At 48.3% G+C, this 21,533-nt stretch overlaps 1 protein-coding gene across 1 annotated transcript in view; it reads left to right on the top strand.

The window, feature by feature from the left end:
- MPZL1 (myelin protein zero like 1) overlaps positions 1 to 19,418 on the top strand; it is a 31,325-nt gene extending 11,907 nt beyond the window's left edge. Inside the window, exons 2-6 of the mRNA XM_070397552.1 lie at positions 7,936 to 8,102; positions 9,200 to 9,413; positions 10,079 to 10,211; positions 12,616 to 12,718; positions 17,490 to 19,418. Coding sequence (XP_070253653.1) covers positions 7,936 to 8,102; positions 9,200 to 9,413; positions 10,079 to 10,211; positions 12,616 to 12,718; positions 17,490 to 17,591 — 719 coding nt within the window. The 3' untranslated portion in view covers positions 17,592 to 19,418. The remainder of the gene's footprint in view (positions 1 to 7,935; positions 8,103 to 9,199; positions 9,414 to 10,078; positions 10,212 to 12,615; positions 12,719 to 17,489) is intronic.
- Positions 19,419 to 21,533: the final 2,115 nt, after the last annotated feature.

The following is a 21,533-nucleotide window of genomic DNA, read 5'->3' as shown; positions in this document are numbered from 1 at the left end:
TTATTGTAACCAAGCCTGTATCCCAACAGGAAGGGGCCAGTTTCCATTCCTCCCATATTTACCCCCTGTCCCCGGGGGAGCGTTTGCACTTGAGCTCTTCCCGGCTGTGGTAAGTTGGTGCTGGTGAGTCGGGACTCTCTGCCAGATTTTTCTAAGAGCCACAGAATGCTTGGCTGGGGTTAGGTGTCCACTTAAGGGCAAGCTGGTTTCTTCCAATTATTTTAAGGGGGAGAAAAGTGTTACACATTTCATTAACCATAACTTCTCAGTATAGGAATCCTAAAAATGCAGCTGCTATCGGTCTGTTTACTCCTTAAATGTCCTTTGAGAGCTTTCTGACCACCAGGAAGTATACTGTGTGTTGGGCACACAAAGGCCAAGTAGGATGGAGTTCACCCTGGAAGGAGTCGTGAGCCTCGCAGGGGAGGTTGAGGTGACTGCAGTAGCAGTACCAGTGCCCTAGAGACCCCCTCTCCCTTGAAGGAGAAGAGGCGGAGGCGGACGGGAGCCACAGAGCCAGGGGACCGAAGAGGTGGTCAGACAGGGAAGGCTTTGCCCAAGTCACATTTGGGTGGAGTCATGAGATTGTGCAGAATTTCGGAGGTGGGCCTCCTTCCAGGCCCAGAGAGCACAGGCATCCATGCTCGGAGGTAAGCCCCCTGCACGGCATGTTGGGGAAGGGGAGCCAGCCGACCCAGCTCACCAGCTGCAGCCCTCACCTGTGCAGAGCAGGACATGGGCTGTCACACAGAAAGGCCTAGCCTGCTATGCTGAGGCCTGGGCTTTGTGAAACAACAGGGGAGCTTTCAAACTGGGCTTTACAGAAGAAATTGGCATGGGCACATTTTCACTTGATTGAGAGGTTGCCCAACCGAGAGCCAGGTAGTAGCCACAGCTCGAGGGCACCTGCCTATAGCTTGAAGAAGGATGAGGCGTTTCCTCCCCTCCCATGTAGTTAAACTGTGGTTGGCCTGCCCAGCCTCAGGCCGCCATAGCAGCAGGTGCTGCCTTCACCCGTCTCCCTAGACTTGAACTTCTCAATAACCAAGCAGAGCGCTGGTATTCAAGCTCTCGTCACTAGATTCCTAGGGGTAATGGCAACTCTGCTCTAGAGCTTTCAAATGTTTGGTGTACATTTCATTGGTTCCTACAGTGTATTTTTAAAATATATTTTTATTGATTTCAGAGAGGAAGGGGGAGAGAGATAGAAACATCAATGATGAGAGAGAATCATTGATTGGCTGCCTCCTGCCCGGCCCCTATTGGGCATTGAGCCCGCAACCCAGGCATGTGCCCTTGCCAGAATCAAACCCAGGACCCTTCAGTCCGCAGGCTGACCCTCTATCCATTGAGCCAAACCAGCCAGGACCCTACGGTGTATTTTTAACCATTAAAATAATAATAAAGAACAACATGCACAGATACAAGTTCTACACATAATCCAGCTACTGTGGAGATCACTGCCACATTAGCTCCCGCAGCCAGTGCGCTCTTTAGGATGAAGCAGATTTAAATGTATGAATGTGTGATTGATTGAGAAGGTAGTATAGCACTGTCCTTGTCTTTGGAAGAAGTCATGTCCACGAATGTGCACTAATATATATTTAAAAAGTCAACATACCTCTTTGTAACACTCAGTCAAATGCCAGACAAGCATGGCTCATCGGCTTCGGGACCATCTCATCACAATATCATAAGTGAAGTCCTGTCTCTCATTGGTGTGCTGGATGGTGGTTGCAAGTTTAGAATCACCTCATGAGCGTGGGGCGTGGCTTGAGCACCCGGGACCCTTCAATCCACAGGCCGATGCTCTGTCCACTGAGCCAAACTGGCTAGGGCAGGCGTCACTCTTTTCTAACGCTCTCTAGGTGGTCCCCTTGCGCAACCAAGCTTGAGAGCCACCGTGCTGTATTGTAGTTCTGGCCTTATTCATTACCTTAAGTTCTGAGCGCCACTTGCCTGACTTGGGTATGAAAACTGCCTGTCTCCTCTATACGCTGGGTTCCCCACGAGATTCTGTTTGAACAGAGGATTCTGTGGAAGCTGCATCATCAGCTCTTGAAGAGCTTTGGCCTTTGGAGTCAGAAGGTTCTAGATTGAACTGTTTGTTCCACGTTTGCAATAAGTGACTCAGGCAAGTTCCTTAGCCTCTCTGAGCGTCTATACAATGGGTAACACCCAAAAGTGTTGATGAGAAATAAATGTACCAAGTTTAATAAGGTTTAACCCCAGTGAGCACTCCATATGCAGTGGTTTTCCCACTGCTTCCTTTGTGCCTGATTTTGGAGGTGAGGAACATTCTTCTTGCCAAGTAGGCGTAGCCTTTCAATCTCTTGTTCTGATATTTTCTATTGGCCTTTGCTGGTTTGGATTAAATTTGGGTTCAAATATCTTCTGATGGATAGTAAACCTTCTGATATGATTTGAGAGCTTAGAAAAATAGATTTAAGGCCCACTGGTCTTTGGCTTGAATAGAAATATGCCATTTCGACACCTGGAAAGTAGGAAAGGTGAGAGCTAACATTGTCCTGTTATGTATCTGATATGCACGCCCCAGAGCTTTCAACGTGTTCTTTATGCTGAGCATAACCCGTCAGAAGTAAAATGATCCAATTTCTTACCAAACGCTCCGTATTATTTTCGTCCACTTGCTGAGAACTGAGAACTGTGTGGACAGGACGCAGATGACTCGGTTCAGGTTGGCTACACCTGTGGCATGTGCTGACTGCTTGACTGGAGATCTTGGCCTTGAATGGGAGTTCTGGCACCCCAGTCACCGCACTCAGGGACTCATGTACTTGTCCCCACAGGACTGCCGGTCCAGCCAGGGCAGGGCAAGTCCCAGCATGGTTGGGAAGAATGAATGGTTGATTGAAAACAGGAAAGCGGTGGCCGGGAAGAAAGACGCACAGCACACACAGAGGAGGGCAGAGAAGCAGCAGCAGGGCTTGCGGGAGTCAAGTGACTCGCTCAGTGACTGGCCTGATTCAGGACCTCTTGAATCCCTCTCATTTGAGAAACAGAAAGGTCTTTGTTGGTGCAGAAAAGGTTGAGGATGGAGATGAGGCCAGCTGGACGTGGATCAGGGGGAAGGAATGGACTCTGAGAAGAATTGGGTAATCCTGTGTATTAGGAAGAGTACATGCATTCTTTTTATTGAGCATTTCAAGAGATGAGTCTCCTTTGGGATGTGCTCATCCGAATAGGAAGGTGATGGGAGGAAAGCTTTCTAAGCCTCCCACACAGGAGTGTTAGCGTTCAGACTTGACCTGAGGAATCTCTGCAACATCATGTGTTTGGGGCCATTATGGCGAAGCCATTTGTGGTGGAGCAAGTGTAATTTTCATGGCTGAGCCCATCTGAATATGGTGTGTTTTATTCTCTCATTCATTCATTCATTCATTCATTCCTTTTTTCTGACTTTCAATAAGTGTTTGTTGAATACGCTGACAAAAGGCAAGCATCTGTGAGGTAATGAGAAGAGCATGGTGGACAAGGCAGACGCAGTCTCCGCACTCCTGGTCATTCCAGCGGAGTGAGGGTGCCTTGATGGGGGCCAGGCAGGATGGGGAAGCACAGCCCAGAGAGTTTGGGGCTGACACTGGGAGGAAGTCACTTCTGGAAGGAAGGAATCACGTGAGCTGCAGGGGGCCCTGCTCTAGGAGGGTGGACCATCTCCTAGGTACCATGCGCAGTGGCCACACCCAGCCTGGTCATGTGCTGATGGCTTTCACTGAGCATACGGAGATTATAGAAGCAAATCTTATAACTTTACTGATGTCTTCTGTCTTTAAAAAAGTGGTTTGTATTATGAAAAATAAACTATATACGGAAAATGTGATTGAGTGTAGGTATGGGATGGGTGTGTAGAGTCGATGGAGGAATAGTAAAATGAGCTCGTGTACCCTGGCCAGTGGCTCAGTTGGTTGGAGTGTCGTCTCATACATCAAAAGGTTGTGAGTTCCATTCCCGATCAGGGCACATACCTAGGTTGCAGGTTTGATTGCCTGGTTAGGGTGTGATGTGTCTCTTTCACATCGATGTTTCTGTCTCTCCCTTTCTTTCTCTCTAAAATCAATAAAAAATATCCTTAGGTGAGAATTAAAAATAAAAAAGCTTGCATGCTGTCATTCTAACCTAGGAAACTGAACATTATCCTCAGTGGGTGCCTCTGCTGCATCATGACCACTGGGTGAATTTTGTGCCAGTGTTCTCTCTGGCTCCTCTCTTTTCATGTGATGTAAAAGGTCATGTCCATGCTTGTACCAGGAGACACTGCAGTCTCACCGCCCTCTGTGTACCAACACCAGACAGACAGGCTGGAGAGCTGTTTTTAAATAAATTGCTTTATTGCACTCTTTTAAGCAGGAGAATATACTGGTGACATCAAAGTGCTTCCACAGTTTTTCAAAACAAAAGCCTTCTTTTCATCTCAAGGAGAATCTTAACCCAGTTTGTTAACAGGATGAGGTTTTGACAAACCAGGGCACTACAGTGGACCCAGCAGTGACATGACCAGGAATTGCTTCCATGAGAACAGTTTCCAACCCCCATCTAGGCCGTGAGAGTGTTGATTCACTCCAGCAATGCTTCTCCAGTGTATTTCAGATGACTTTCTGGTGTGAGCGTTTGAGTTCACTTAGAGTGAAATCATCTTGACAGCTTCGTTGGGAGCCGTTACTTATATTAATGCAATCATTTAGAGTATTGAATAGATCCTGTCCGGAATAGCCTCTTGGGCAAACCATCCTTGAATGTGCTTTTTCTGTTGTGGCTGGGATGGATGTTGTTTTATATTCTCCATTTGCTTCCCCCTCCCCCTAACCGCCAAACTGTTCTGGTTCCCCATCCAAAATAGAAGAACGTCAACTTTTGGGTTTGATATTTGACCCCTGGTGAGTAGATTTCTCAAATTTTTTGATCACTTATCTCATGATTTTTCAGGCTCTTTTCATTTGACTCTGTCTCCTCTACGAAGGGCTCTTTTCGTTTGTTTTCTTGCCCTTCAACTCTAGAGGCAAGATTCCTTCCTCAGGAAGAAAGTGAGCTCAGCTCCTGTTGCCATGGTGAAGCGTATGTGTGCCTTAACATATACCTGGAATCCAGAGTTGGCCGGGATAGGAAAACATTGGCATATCACTTCATCTTCTCATTTCATTTCATTTTATTTCATTTCATTTCATTTCTGTATTTTTATTCCTGAGGTGATTGGTCCTTCTGGGATTCAACACTTTCCCTCCCATCTATGGGTTGTTAAACTGAAGCTTTCCTATTTTTTGCAGCGATTGTTGCCACTATTCCAATTATTAATTCTTCAGCCTAAAAGAAACCTATTTACTCTCCTATTCAGGCCGATTCCAGTGGCAGTGCCTGGAGGATGTAGGTTAGAACAATAGTTTCTCTACATCTCAGCGTTCTTTACATTCTCTGTTTTCACTAGCCCCTGAAAACTCTCTATGACTCTGGGGACGAGCCCTCTGACTTCCACAGTGAGCTCAGTGTGTGTTCCCATGTACTCCCAAGTCCCTTAGAGGAAGTCTGCACAAAGCACCCCATTCCCCTGTTAGCAGGCCAGCCAGCTCCTCCTGCTGGGGCTGCATGGAATGTGGTCCCAGAGGAAACCTGTGTTTAGTTCCTCTTGTTACCCAGATGGGAGAAACCTCCCAACTGTCTCGTTCAGGCCCCTCGTAGTTGGTCAGAGACGGCAGCGCTGTGCACTTTGGGGTCTGTCCTGTGCGTGGTGACTGTGGGCAGTGTTACGCAGGGTGTCCGCTGGACCTGCTCCCTGGGGTCAGCTGTGCAGAGACTCAGCGTTTCAACAGGGGATCCCTCTCCCCTCCTGTCTCACACGTAACGATCGCCTAGGACACCTCCAGTCTCTAGACTTGGGGTGCTCATCACAAGCAGAGGAGCCCAGGTGACCAGCGTGGTCGCTGCAGTGTGTTGAGGGGGACGCGGAGAAGAGGTCTGTGCGGTGGCCAGGCCTGTGAGGACTGTGGCCTGATCCTGGCTGATGTGAGGGGACCCTGGAGGGTTCTGAGCAAAGGAGTGATAAGAGCTGCCGGGCATTCGGACCGGATCTCTCTGGCCAATCCCTGGATTGGCTGCAGGTGAGTGGGTGAAGGCGGAAACGGCCACCAGCAGGAAGCCACTGAGATAACCAAGTGCAGTATGGTGGGGCCTGGACCAAGATGGCCTCGTAATTAAGTCTGTCTTAAACAGATTGCCCAAAAGCCATTCAGGGATTTGGCTAGTCTTTGGTTCAAATCCCTGGCTGGGAACGTGGACGCTTGGCCTAAGACCATCTGTCAATCACACTCAGGGTGACAGTCTTGCAGCCAGGCCTGGGGCAGGCCTGGTTTGGGAAAATCCTTGAGAAACCTTATTTATTGACTTCAAAGACGGCCTTTCCTTGCGGGGCTCCTCACTGTGGGGAACACCAGTGGAATCACAGGGTAAGTCAGGGTTGCCAGGCCGCGCCGCTTCCTGGAATCAGGGGTCAGAGCGGCCAGCCTGGCTCTGCCCTGCGTGGTGAACTCCAGGGCCCGGGGCTGCCGTGCTGCTGCCCACAATGGCGAGGGACGCCCTTTGTTTGCTTCTTGTGTGGAAGGAGGGCTTGTTTTGAGGGTTGGACCACAAATAATCATCCATTGTTCCCTATAATAATAATCCACCCTCTTTAGCAGAAAAAATCTGCCTAGTGTAGTGTGGCTATCGGCTTATTTGAAAGAATAGCCAAAAGTGCCCATTGTGTCCTGAGAATAAATATTTGGAAGATGGTTGTGAGGGCTGGGAGTCCCAGTTAAGATTCAGGAAGGAGAACTTCTGACTGAGCCCCTCCGTCCCGGGACAGTCCCTCCTTACTCTGCTGGTCCGTGACATTCTGAGAATAATTGGGACACTCCAGATACGGATTCTCTCCAAGTGATGTCTTAGAAAAAGACCTTATTTTGAAGATGGGTGTTTTTAATCTTTTCTGAATTTGCTCTCCTGGTTTCCAATTTTAGGTCAAATAAGTTTTTTTGTAACTTTCATTGCTTCCATGGAAGTGTCTCCTTCTGAAGGAAGATTATTTTATTTTAGCAGCAAGCCTCATAATTCCTGCAGTTGCCTCTGATTATGGATCTTGGAGGGAAAAGCTATTTTTATATTCTGACTGATAGGATTTTAAGTACTATTTCCTGGGCTTAGGCTAACTGGAAAATGTCAACGGGTGAATTAAAATGGGACCCAGTGTGGTCGACTACTTCGTGAGTATGCATGTACCTAGCACACCGACTTCACCAATGAAGGCATGGTTCTGTGGGTGGGTTAAATAAGAAAGCATGGCTTTTAAATGACGTCATCTTACCTAGAATAGCTTTCATTGCTTTAGATATAGAAGATAAGCACTGACCGGGTAGCTCAGCTGATTAGAGCATCATTCTGATATGCCAAGGTTGCAGGTTCGATCCCTAGTCAGGGTACATATAAGAAGCAACCAGTGAATGCATAAATAAGTAGAGCAACAAATCAATGTTTCTTCCTTTCTCTCTTTTGACAGAGATTTATATAGCACATGATGGCAGCAGGTTACTGTATATGTATATATATATGTATATATATATATAGTAATTTTCTTGTGTCTTTGTCATCTTCTCTGATAAATATGCACTGTGGTATTCATGCTAAAGCCTACTCTTTTTTTCTTTTAATTTTTATTTATAGCTTTTAGAGAGAAAGATACAGAGGATGGGGGGAGAGAGAGAGAGAGAGAGAGAGAGAGAGAGATTTGTTGTTCTACTTATTTACACATTCACTAATTGATTCTTGTATGTTCCCTGACCGGAATCGAACTCATAACTTTGGCACATTGGATGATGCTCTAACCAACTGAGCTACCCAGCCAGGGCCATGCAATCCTACTCTTACCCCTTCCTGTTTCTCTCTCTCCAGTGACTGCTGGCGTATCAGCCTTGGAGGTATACACCCCAAAAGAAATCTACGTGGCCAATGGGACACAAGGGAAGCTGCCCTGCAAGTTCAAGTCTGCGAACACCACCAGCAGGTTGACCACAATCTCCTGGAGCTTCCAGCCAGAGGGATCCCACACCACTGTGTCGGTAGGAGTGCCTGCCTGCCTGCTCTTGGCTAGTCCTCCCGCAGAGGGTTCCCCACCGCTGCAGTGTGTTCAGTGAGCCCTTCTGACCCATCTCTCCCAAACCCAGTGAGGCTGTCGTCTGGCACAGACTTCAGGGCGCTTCTCTTGCTTCCGGCTCTCCAGGAAAAAACCAGTTCAGTTTCTCTTAAACACAGCTTGTTTTCTCGTGTTTGTGTGTCACGGTCACCTGCCATCCCTCTCGTCTCCTCCACCATCACATCCCATTTTGAAATGTATCTTTTCCACAGCGCAGCCCCTGACTTACCTTGTTGACTCCATTCACAATTCATCCTGCATCTGTTCAGCTGCCATTTGCTTCACTTTTATTTGTATTTCTTTTAAGTATTTACGCACGCATGCACGCACACACGCACACACGTCCATCCGTTCCAGTGATAGTCTTTGGGAGCTCTCCGTGCAGCGAGTCTGTGAGGTGTTCAGAAATGGGGGATAGCAGCCTGTGCTCTTGCCCGGGAGCAATTAGGAGTAAGACTGTCGATGAGTCACCCTGAGGAGGTGGCAGAACAGAAGTACAGGCCGTGGGGTTGAAAGGAAGGTTAGTCAAGAACCAGATGAGTGCTGGTTAGGCTGGGTGCTTGTTAACCAGGGCCCCACCTCTGCCTCTCGTCTGTGAAGTGGAGACTGTAGAACTTCCACAGGGAGTGCTAGGAGGATAGCCCGGGGCGAAGACCTTTATCTCCAGCGAGTCACTGAGTGCTGAGCCTCAATTCCTCCTCTGTGACTCTCTGCCGGACCTGTTATCAGCTGTGACCTTGAGGAAATGGCTTGAGTCTCCCTTTTATGTATAAAACTATGCGTGGTTGTCACTGTGATTGCCCCTGTATCACGGGGATGTCCAGAGGAGGAGAGAAGACACACAAGTGTGTTTTTCAGCAGAAACCAAATCCCTGTCTGGCTTAGATTCCGTGACATTTGCAATGGGACGTGTTTCTTTCCCTTTGAAGTCTTTGCGAAGAGTCCGCACAGCACACCGCGTACGCAGCATGGAGAACGCCTGCCTTTGGGAAGCGCTCACGTGTCCTCTTTCTCTAATTGCAGTTTTTCCACTACTCCCAAGGGCAAGTGTACATCGGGGACTACCCGCCCTTCAAGGACAGAATAACCTGGGCTGGGGACCTCGACAAGAAAGACGCATCGATCAACATAGAAAATATACAGTTCATCCATAACGGCACCTACATCTGTGACGTCAAAAACCCTCCTGACATCGTCGTCTACCCGGGATACATCCGCCTCTATGTTGTAGAGAAAGGTACCTCCGGAGTATCTGGGCAGCAAAGGCGCCGTCCCCTGTGTCGCGTGTTGAGTGGCAAACGAGAGTACGTTGTGGGGTGTGTGTGCCGGGAGCGACCTGCCAGTGGCTATGCGCCCTGTTTCTGGGAACCTGGGGGTGGGCACTGCTGCCCACATGCGGTGTGTACATCTGCCGTCCGAAGACCAGTGGCCCAGGTTCAGGGGATCACTTTTTCATGTGAATTAGAAGTAAGACCAAATTCACGATGCTCGATGGGCTGAGCCTGGGGAAGAAGGAGGCCAGTACTGTCTCAGTATTCTCCAAGAGAAAGTGTTAGCGTTTGTGCAAACAATACAGCGGTTTCTTCCATTTTTGGAGAAGTAGCAGGAAATGCAGGTTCTGGTGTCTCCCACGACGTCTGCTTTGTGGGTGAGTAGATGGAGGTAAAGCCACATCCCAGTTTTGCTTGGATCCTAGTGCATTGAGGGGTTATGTGTGCAGAAAGGCTGAGTTCTGTATCTCATTTTCTATCAGCTACTCTTTGCATGTCATTACTTAGATACTAGGATCTCATAATTTGGACAATAATAGAGGGTATGATAACTTGCTTTTTAGTTGAATAAAACTCCATTTCTTCTCTTTGTCACAATGGACCTTAACACTGTTTTGTTCTTTCTCTCCAGAGGTGTTGCCCGTGTTTCCGGTGTGGGTGGTGGTGGGTATCGTGACCGCTGTGGTTGTGGGTCTCACCCTCCTCATCAGCATGATCCTGGCTGTCCTCTACAGAAGGAGAAGCTCGAAGCGGGATTACACCGGGTGAGAAACTGCTTCCAGGGAGGGGAGAGGGTAGGGACCAGGGTTTACAAAAACGTCTGTATTTTTTATGGAGAAAAGAATTGGGAAGAGTTTGCTACTAGTACAGTTTGCTTTAATGCCAGAGTCAGGCAGTCTGCTTAGGTGACTAGTGGCCTGCTGGTCAGTGTGGGATTGGACACAAATCCCTGTTTCCCAGTTTCTTCCCCAGATTTGGTGCAGCCAGCGGCTCAGCGGTCCAGGCTCTGTTTAAGTACCAGCCACTCTGCCAGTGGCATTATTAAGCCACAGACATCACTTACCCAGTTTCAGAGTTTAATTTTTACCTCTTGGCAATAATCTCATCAGGTGCTTCTTTTCAGTTAGGCAGCTATAAAATGAATCAAGAAGAGTTGTGCTAATAAATGACCCCTCCACCCCCATGGGATGGCACAGGGCTTCCTTTTTTATAGTTTTGCTGGCAAGTGAATGACTTTGATCTTTCTTGAATGTATGGCTGGACTCATCGCAATGGAGATAATAAGGGTTGAAAACCAACATATACTGGCAGTAAAGAAACGTAGATCTTTTTGTTTATGTCTTCTCAAAGAGAATACCCTTGAACTCGGGGTGTGAGTCTAATTGAAGGACCTTCTCTTCTCCCTACGCCAGCTGGAAAGCTAACCCACATAAGCTAAGTAGCACTCACGTGGTAAGAGAGTGGAGGCCGATTCCTAACACGAGCTGGGCCCCAGGTGCACGGGCTAACCACAGCCACCCAGAGGGACTGCTCTGAGGCTGCATGCCCAACTGCTGCCTGGTGGATGCTGGGAACCTTCTCTCTCTCTCTCTCTCTCTCTCTCTCTCACCTCTGAGGTTCTAGTTTTTAGGAGTGCTGTGTTCTAATGAGCTTGAGTGTTCAAATTCAGATTTTACTTGCTTGGAATGCCTCTGTTCTGCTGACCTGTATCTACCCTCTTGCATGGTGAGTGTTTTTTGATGACATATATCTGGAGTGTTGGTTTTCAACATGAGACTAATCCAAAGTGGTGACATGTTGGACTCTGTAGTTCTTGCTCTTGAGTTACTAAAGGGGCGGAGCGTGTGCCTTCGAATCCTGCATGGCATCGTGAATGCTGCTGTTCTTCTTACTTAGGTTCCCCTCCCCTGCCTTTCCACCTCGTGTGCCGGGATAGATCCTGCTTATCCTCCACTTGTTCAGAAAAGCTGACCCTGGGACTGTCACAGGGCTGGCTCTCCTACTCCCACTAGACACATGGTAACTAATCCCATTGCCCGTGGCTGTTAATACTCATGTGTGTGTTCGGCCCGTCTCCCTTGGTGGCAACTAACCAGCTAGCTCTGAGCTAACCCAACAGCTATTATGATTTGTCCACCGATAAGTCCGTGTCTATTTTAGAAACATACTGAGCACATCAACCCAGTGAGATGGAGTTGTCAGGTTACATGGAGGCTTGAGATCATCGGAAAATGCATGTTCTTCATGTAAAACGTGTGTGTGTATGTGTGTGTGTGTGTGTGTGTGTTTCAGCTTTCTTTTTTATATGTGAATTATATTATTAATGATTGGGACACTCTTTGTGTTAGAAGAGTCAAACCATTTGGTTTGGGTCATAAAACCTCCTGTTTCAGAGAAGCACAGTAGCTAATTCATTGGGTGCTTCAGTCTTAAAATGGGATCCTCCCAAAAATTCCTCTAAGATTTAAAAAACATACATCATAAAGGATTTAAGCTCTGCTGATGACACATCCCATTAGGAAATCGCTGATGAGTGACCGCCCAGCATTCGCTTTCCCTGATTTATTTATGAGATCGGGCTTGTTGAGGATCCCTGCCTGGAAGGGCTCAGCCCGTGTGATGGGCATTCCACAGCTTCTTGTCACTCGCACTCGGGTCTTCTTTAGTTTGGTCATTGTCTCAGGGAAACAAAATATGGGAACCAGGGAATGGAAGGAGTGAGACAAACCAAGACTCTGAGCCTGAGTGTATATCTGTAATTTTTGAAATGCATTCAGAAGAGGTTTGCCTTTGATGCTCACTAAAGTGAATTGCCTTTAAGAAGGTATAGCTGCTCCCTTAAGTCTTTATCCCAAAGGAGGGTGGATGGCAGAGGGGAAAGGTGGGGGGCCAAGGATACACAGCAAGGATCCGTCCAGCTGATGTCGCTCTTGCAAACAGGCCAAGGGCTCCCACTTGCCAGCAGTAGCTTCACAGATGTGGAACCACAAGCATCAGGGAGACAGTTTCAATATACGTGATTCTTTCCATACCATTGTTTTGTTGTTTTGTTCATGTCCATCTGCTGCTTCTTTGTTTCGCCATCACTTGTATTTCTGTATTTTTGTTTCCATTTGTTTAAAAACATTCTTTTTTTTACATTTGTTCTCCAATTTGCCGACTGATCAGCTGCAGCACCTCAGAGAGTGTGTCACCGGTTAAGCAGGCTCCGCGGAAGTTCCCCTCCGACACAGAGGGGCTAGTAAAGAGCCTGCCTTCTGGATCTCACCAGGTAACAGTGGCTGCCCCGGGCTGTGCAGGTGGGCGCTGCCACCACCCTGGTGCGGGAGGGAGTGCTGAGCCGAGACACAGGGAGAGAGTGACAGCCAGACAGACAGACAGACGAAGACAGAAAGAGAGGGAAAGGAGTTAAGGAATCTGACCTGAGCGAAGGTTCCCACCAGCGCACCACTAACAGACTGTGCCCTTAGGATGTGGCTCCCATGGCCAACATAGAGTCGGGAGGTGGCTTTGGCAGCCGTAAAAGGTTCCTTAATTGCTCAGGGAGCTAAATCCAGTGAATTGCATTCCTCACTGAGGTGCTTTAAAGACAAGGAATCAGCAGGGGACGTTGATCTTGGTATTGATAATAAACAGAAAAATTATTTTGCATGAATTTTTAAAAAAAAATTTTTTTTATTAATTTCAGAGAAGAAGGGAGAGGGAGAGAGAGAGAAATATCAATGATGAGAGAGAATCATCGATTGGCTGCCTCCTGCACGCCCCCCACTGGGGATTGAGCCCACAACCTGGGCATGTGCCCTTGACTGGAATTGAACCTGGGACCCCTCAGTCTGCAGACTGACGCTCTATCCACTGAGCCAAACCAGCTAGGGCTTGCATGAATTCTTTAGAAGAAGTTGAAGGTCGGCCTGTAGTGAATAATGAGTAGGCCCCTTGAGCAAGCAGAGGCTTACGCTGCTACTTGTCGGGAGCACCGAAGAGACATAGCTTTATTGGATCCTGCACAGCACCCAGCTCTGTGGCTGGTGCCGTGGCTGTGCTGTTATAACTGTAACTGTGGCAGATCCCAGCAGCCCGACTGGAGTCTCAGAGGAAAGGGAAGAGGAAAAAACGTTGAAGAAGTCATAGCCAAACACTTCCCATTCTTTCAGCCACTTCTGGTATTTATCTTCATATTGTATTTCTGTTTCTAGAGTTTTCAGTTTTGGATATTACTCATTGACTCCATATTATGGAAATGAGAATTTAGTTCTTTCTTCCCCCTAGCCCTTCCTCCCAATACACACATCCCTACTGTATGCACGCATGCCTCTTCCCAGTATGCTTAGCTCACTATATTGAGGTAGATGTTTTTCAGTGTGATGTGTCCCCGTTGTTTTCACCATGGTACCACATATATTTGTTTCTTGTACAATTGTCTTGTTTTTATGGAGCTAATATGTGCCTTATTTTTATTTGCTCAGTCTTCTAAGTACCTATCTGTATCCATCTCAAAGCTCTCCCATGAGAACCCCTGGGAACACTCAACCACCCTCATGCACATGCTCCGTTGGTTTCATTCTATTCCTGGAGACGGGCCTGTTCGCACCGCGGCCTCTGCTGTGCTTTGGGCTTCTGGGCCGCAGTCCTGGGCCTCCCCTCCCGAGGAATTTCCGGTCCCTCTTCTTTTGGACCTCATGTCTTCACCTGTTTCGTTTATTCCCATGTTGTGGTGGAGCGTATCCTCCGTAACTTCTTGAGAAAGGGTGTACGGGAGATAAAGATTTTGAGGCAGCGTAATAGCCTCCAAAGATGTCCACGTCCTTGCCCTGGAGCCTGTGGGATGTATGACCTCAGTGGTCAGAAGGGGCCTTGCAGCTGTGTTAAGGATCTTGAGATGGGCAGATTTTCCTGAATGATCTGTGTGAGCCAAGGGTGACCACAGGGAGGCCGCAGGGTCAGATCCAGAGAGATTTGAAGAGGTTATGCTGTTGGCTTTGACCATGGAGGCTGGGCCATGTGCCAAGGAATGAGGCAGCTTCCATCTGCTGGGAGGGGAAGGAGACAGGTCCTCCCTGAGGGTCTGGCAGCAGATCTCGGCTCTGCTGACCTTGATCACGTGCAGCCCCGGGTCAGCCCTCTGACCTCCAACACTGGGAACTAATACATCTGTTTGCAGCACGTGTAACGTTGCTTTCTCCTCCCTCGGCTTGAATGAGGATCTGGTTGCGTAGATTCCAGGTGGGAAATCACTTACCTCCTGCGTCGGCGTTGCTGACTTTTCCGCTGCTAGTGCTGAGTTGCTACTGTTCTGATTTCTGCCTCTTCGCGTGCCCTTTCTCAGAATGGTTTTTATTCCTCATGTTCTGAAACTGCACAAAATTGTGGGTCTTCTTTTATTCATTGTGCTGGCTATTCAGTGGGTTCATTTAATCCGAAAACCATGTCCTTCGGTTTAGGATATTTTCTTCCATTAATCTCTGGAAATTTTCCTCCTTTCATTTTCTCTCTTTTGGAAATTCCTGTTAGGAATTGGACCATGTCCTAGCTCAATCTTTTCGTTTTTCTCCTTTTTTTTTGTTTTGCTTTTTTTGTTCTTTCTAGAAAATTTCTCCAACTTTATCCTCCAACTTTTGTTGAGTACTTAATATCTGTTATCTTTTTTGGGGACCACAAAAATAAATCTATATTTTTATATGGGGGGGAGGAGTAGAAAAGAAAGCAGCCCCTGTACTGGGCCCTTCTCAGTGGCAGCTTCCTATTCCGTAGGGTTAAGGAAGACTTGGAGGAAATACAAGTTGTTGGGGGAAATCCAGGTGCAGTTGCTTTATATGTTGTGATGGGCAGAAGCCTAGAGTGCATGTGAAGGCCCCGCACACCCTCCACCTTGCCTCAGACTGTGTCCGGGAACCTGGGGCCCAGAGAGCACCAGCTTCCTTCCTGCCTCTTGAGGCCCACAGCAGGAAGAGCGACACGCCCGCATGTTGGCTACAGAAGGCGGATGGCGAGCTGCATCTGTGATGTCCTGACCGGCGGGCTCAGCTCTGACGCCAGCTCAAGAGCTGTTTCTTATTCTCTGGTTATAATATCCTGCATTTGTTTTCATGGATGCATTGTCGTATCTCTTTTTTTAATATATATTTTATTGATTTTTTACAGAGAGGAAGGGAGAGGGATAGAGAGTTAGAAACATCAATGAGAGAGAAACATCGATCAGCTGCCTCTTGCACACCCCTCACTGGGGATGTGCCCGAAACCCAGGTACATGCCCTTGACTGGATTCGAACCTGGGACCCTTCAGTCCGCAGGCCGACGCTCTATCCACTGAGCCAAACCGGTCAGGGCGTCATATCTCTTTGAGTATATCATTTTCTCTCGTTTTGCAAGCTCTATTTTTTAAAGCTTTCTTCTGATACTGATTTGGCTCTGTTTCTGTTGAAGTCTCCTTTTCTCTTATAATTCCTTTGTCTCATGTTAGAAGCTTTCCTGAAATGCCCAGTGGTCCTGGGTTCTCCACTGAGACCCACGGCCGCAGGTCTGAGCTGGAGCTCTGGGTTGTGGCTTCGCTGTGTTAAAGGGCTGGCTGGCTGCTTTGGGGGCCTCCACGGTCAGTTGCTGAGGGTCCTTTCTCTGGAGTTGGTTGATGTCTCCGCAGGGAGTTGAGCAGAGAATGAAGAGGGATCACTGTTCCCTTCATGAACTTGCCCGCCCCAACCTGTTTTCAGGGCCGACCCCTCCCCCTGCTTGTCCATGGCCCTGAGTCAGGACTGGCTCATCTCTCCTGGCGTCCTCTGCCCGCCCAGGCCTGCCTCTGGCATTTTCTGCAGGATGGTGAGAAGTTGTTTAACCCTTGTGTCAATTCATTGTCTCTTTTCAGCATTTGTCATGTAACACCAGAGGGAGTTGAGAAAGGATTTGTAGCCATTCTTACAGTGTGTCTCATGTATAAGCTCCTTCTCCCACGAGCACACCCCAAAACTCCTTCTGGGTGTTACTGAATTACGGTGGGGGTGTTCTCTGGGAAGTTACATACAGTGTCAGAGTCTGTCCTGTCCTTGGAAGTGACTGTAAGCAGGGGTCAATTAGCTCGCAAGAGAACACTGTTTTCCTTCTGGTCCTAGTACTGTTAACCCAGGGACAATGCTGGGTTGCATACAACTTTTGACTCCTCCAAAACTTAACTACTCCCAACCTGCTGTCTATGACTGCATGTCTTATGGTGGTAAACGACAGAATAGGCTAGATCCACACATGCTCCGTGCATTCGTGCCATGCCTTTTTCTTAATTTTTTTGATATTTCGAGGCTACTCCTTTCAATCTGTGTGGTTTTTCAAAGAGTCACAAATCTCCAAAAAGCTTTCCAGTTTATTATTGAGAAAAATGTTCATATAAGGGGGCCCCCCGCAGTACAAACCCAACTCGTTCAAGGGCCAGCTGCAGTGGAAAACAGGTTGTGTGTTTTTCAACTTCTCTTCCTTTTGGGCTTACATTTAACTTGCAGCTTCTTGGCATGAATGTAGAGAGTCTCTGACTCAGTGTTAACAATGTGATGTGATAGTACCCAGGACAGATGTGAGAGCATCACATACCAACCTGAAGGGGGGCGGGCGTCAGCCTGTTGTTGCACTTATTGATGCATTCATTGGTTGCTTCTTGTGTGTGCCCTGACCAGGGATTGAACCCAAAACCTGGCCATCAGGACGATGCTCTAACCAACAGCTACCTGGCCAGGGCAAGGATGTTTATTTTAAACTACTTGCTTTTAGCTGCTGAGCTATTAGTTCCAAGTTGAAAGCTTAAGTACAGCATTAGACTTCTCAAGGAGACTGTCCCTGGATCACAGGCCAGTTAAACGCGTCTTCTGAAGCCAGGGCTCTTGTGTTTTTCTTGTTGCTATTTATAATTTTAGAAACTCTGGGACTCTAAGGTCAGGATGTGCAGCCACCTGTCAGATGTTTGAGCCCCTGACCTCGCCCCCGCTGTCACTTTAGTCACTGCTTCTACTGCACCTGAAGCGACCACCAGGTGTTCCAAACCTAACCCAACCTCTCTCCTCCAGGGCCCAGTCATATATGCGCAGTTAGACCACTCTGGTGGACATCACAGTGACAAGATTAACAAGTCAGAGTCTGTGGTGTATGCGGACATCCGGAAAAATTAAGAGAAGACCCAGATCATATCCTAAGCAAGAAACCAATTCAAACTGGACTCTTGTGCAGCAGTGTGGCCCACAGCACGTGTGGCCCGGACACGGACAGGCACGGGGAGGAGATGTAAAGGATATGTATAAATCTTCTATTTAATCTTCGGATGGGAGGAGCAGTGGTGCATGACGAAAAGATGGTATGATTCTACATATATGTAAATTGTCTCGCTGTTTTTTTCTACGTTTTGCATCCAGGGTCATTTACAGTTGGGGAAATTCAGCCACATTCCTGTCACCATCATTCGGATATGGTGTGCCTTAATGGCGATGTAGCGATCTCTTAGTATCCCAACAGACTTGGCCTTTTTGTCTAAGGGCTTAACCAGTCTTAGCATTTATTGTAGTTGGAGAATGAAGATACTATGCAGGAGACATAGCCAGGGTGGCCTGTCCCCCACTGTCTGTTCTGTTTGTAGTTTTTAGGAAACACCCGTTAGCTATGCCACTTGGAGACAATTTGAGAAACTTTTGTTGATGTTTTTTCTCTCTAAAGCAGGGGTGGGGAACCTTTTTTCTGCCAAGTGTATTCTCGAGCTAGACAAAATTATCAACTTAAAAATTAATCTGCTATATTTGGTCAAACATTTAATTAACTCACGCTGATGCCTTTGTAAGCCTTATATGGCCCTTGGGTCAAAGGTTCCCCATCCCTGCTCTAAAGCAAAGAGCATTTTTGCTTCATAAGTTGTCACACGGATTTTAAAGTTACACCCTTTCATGTCAGCTTGTTCATCACAGCAAGGTCAGCAGGGAGAGCTTCGGGGCCAGTTCCTCGGTGCTCTCAGAGCAGGACCCTTCACATGGAACTGAAACAGGAGCCCGCGGCCTGGGGAGCAGAGTGCAGGTGTCACTTACTTTCTTTGCTGCTGCAAACGAGCCCGCGCAGCTGCCAGGGAGGAGTTCATTGCCTTCCAGGTGGGCAGGAACGGGGTACACGAAACCTCCGTTCTCACATTAATTCGTCCCAGAAGGCTGTTCGAAAACTGAATCATTTTTTCCCATTAGAAATCATGTAAACTGAATGAGTCCACTCCAGACCCCCAAATGATCTGTTCTTATATACAGTACATGTCTAGTGTACTGTTTAATTTATAAATAAACACTTTCAAACAAAAAGGGCATGAAATGTAAATGAAAATTTAACAAAAAGGAGATGAAATGTACCGTAAAAAATGAAAGCTTAATAATAAGAGCAACAAAAGAAAAAAAAAACCTACAAAAATATTCACAGCACAATTTCCTGAGATGTTAGCAATGTGAGGTTTAGTGGTAAATGGACTCAGACTCTCTCCTTTGTTCACCACCTGAGAGACACGTGACCAATCACACAGGTTTCAGCAGGAAAGGGTTGCCAGGTTGAGACGTGAATTGTTGGGGACGGGAGCCCCTGGAGAGGCGAGCTTTGGCTGTAATTAGGTAGCCGTAGTAGGATCCCAGGGCGCTCTCTAGGGAATCGTCTTCCTTCTGGACGCAGTCAGAGAGCTCGGAGCTGCAGGGACCTCTGAGGCTCGAGGCCGCTGGTGTTTTCAGATCAGCAAGTAGGACTGGGACTTCTACTTCTACTTTGGGAATCTCTTCTCTGTTCCTGTTTGTTTTTGTTTGTTTTCCACATTTTCCCCATCAATGGAATTGATGAACAAAGAGATGAGGAAAAATCTAGACAGTCCAGGTCATTCATTTTGTTCCATCAACAACCCCTGCCCCATCTCAAACCTATGATTTCTGTTATTACTGGGACTAAAAAGCAAAGTGAGATCATTAAACATTTATTTATATTTGTCATTCCTCCATTTCCTGGATTCTTTTGTATTAAAATAATTGTTTTAGATGTGAAATGATCTGAAAGCCCCCAGTGGCGGGGGGTCACAGGACATGTTTGGGGAAGTGGAGTGGCGGCAGTGTCCATTTTCCCCTGTGGTGTGGGGTCTGCCACCAGCTGCTTCCTTTTCCTTCCGGCTTCTGTCGTCTTTGTGAGGCAGTTTGGCCGGCTTCCAGGGGGACTCTCAAGGGTGTCAAGCAGGGTTTGGGTGGAAAGGTGTGGAGGTGATCAGATGGGAGAGGACACGTGCTCTTGTTTTCTGAGGAGCTGCTGGCTCTTCCCCAGGGTCCAGCCAACACTCCATTTATATATCGTATGCAGGGAGGGCTTTGTGGTCACGCCACACCCTCCATGTCCGGAGGCTGGCGGCTGTGGTCTGCGCTGTGTGGGGGGGAGTACACGCCCTGAGGCCTCTCTCCTCCTGCTCATGGGCCCAGCATGAGCCCGGGACCCTGAGTCCGCCCGGGACGGTCCACCCAGGTCCACCTTGCCTCCTAAAGCTTCCTGCATCCGTTTGAAAACAAGCCCTCGTGGGTGCGGGGAGGGAGGGTAGGTGTTGGGCTGTCCCCTTCTCCAGACGGATTCCCAGGTAACCGTACTCGTGAGCCTTTGTTTGGAAGCCGGAAAGGACAGATCCAGAGGCAGGTGTGCGGTTAGATGTGGGGTGTTCCCCGATGGCCCCATTTTACAGAGAAAGGGGCGTTCTCCTTTTTCTCCCTTCTCACCAGGCCTGTGAATAAGCTACACACTCCTAATGGCTCGGGAGAGCCACAGCCCCAGTTTCTCCTTTCGTTTCGTTTCGAGAGCTGCCACCCAGAGCACCCACCCGCACTCCCTCCAACCACACGGGTGGCCTCTCCCTCAGCTCCCCATGCGACCTCCTGCCCGACACGTCACCTCCCACCCAGCCAGCCCCTCCGATGGGTCAGCACTTGGCAGCTGGGCGTCAGCAGCCACCACTCCGGCTCACACCGTCAGTGCTCCCTCCGCCCCTCACTCCACTCCTGTGGGTCTTGGGGCCCTTTCTCCCCTGTCCCAGGCCAACCGCGGGGCTGCTTCTAAATGGAAGAGCCCTTCCCGCGTCCTCTACCAACAGCCCGAGCCCTTCTGAATTCCATGTGGTTGTTGGAAGGCAGCACTCAAGGGGTTACTCAGAGATACAATCCAAACCCTCTGTGGCTTTTCCATGGAAATGTATCCAGCTGGGGAAGACCATCAGGCTCATGGTTTTTTGTTTTCTTTTTCAATTGTACATTTGTGACTATTTTAATACACCTTTTTCCATGACTGAATTGTGTTGTGTGCTCATTTTTAATCAGAGAGAAAAAGAGTTACAAGCCTTCTCATTCATCCCACCCAGCCGCAGTGCCTCCTGTGCCTCAGAAGCACCACGCACGGCCGCTCCAGGCCCTTTGACACGTGTGGCCTCTGCCCAGAACACACGTGTACCTGCAGCTTTGCTCCCTCGAGTCCTTTAAGTCTCTGCCCTAATGTCACCTTCTCAGAGAGACGTTTGTCATAAAAAAAAGGGCGACCTCCCCTCCCCCGGCTCTCCTCTCCCCCTTCTTCCTGCTCTGTTTCCTCCTGCTCACCGACATGTATGCCGTCCGTCTCCCCCACGAGAACATAAGCGCGGAGGGGCCAGACTTTGCTCTTCGGTTCACTGCTCCATCCTTTGCGCATAGCACAGCTCCTGGCCGGCTCTCAGTCAGTGGCAACTGGATGGACGGATTCATCCATTCAGCAAATCTATAGCGAGGACTGTCCTGGGTGAAGTGTAAGGGAACAATGAGCGAGGTAGGCTCAGGGCGCTTGCCCAGAGTGGGGGTGACAGAGGTGACACGGTAGTTACTAAATACTGGTGTGCCCGCACTTGGCATGTCTCACTCTGCAGCACTGAGTTAACGCTGGAAGAACCTCACACCCACGTTAGGAAGTCAGCATCGGGCTTAGGGTATGTGACTGGCAGAGAGGCGGAGCTGGCACCAGCACTGTCTGTCCAAGGCCTCATGTTTAACCTCTCCCCAAAGATAGGGGCCTCACTTCCTCCCTGAAATCCACGTGCGGGGAGCCTGCCG

This window comes from Myotis yumanensis, unplaced genomic scaffold, assembly GCF_028538775.1.
Source record: "Myotis yumanensis isolate MYYU_CA2020_CCGP unplaced genomic scaffold, mMyoYum1.0.hap1 SCAF_17, whole genome shotgun sequence".
NCBI lineage: Eukaryota > Metazoa > Chordata > Mammalia > Chiroptera > Vespertilionidae > Myotis > Myotis yumanensis.
This window is presented reverse-complemented; position numbering and strand designations above follow the sequence as displayed.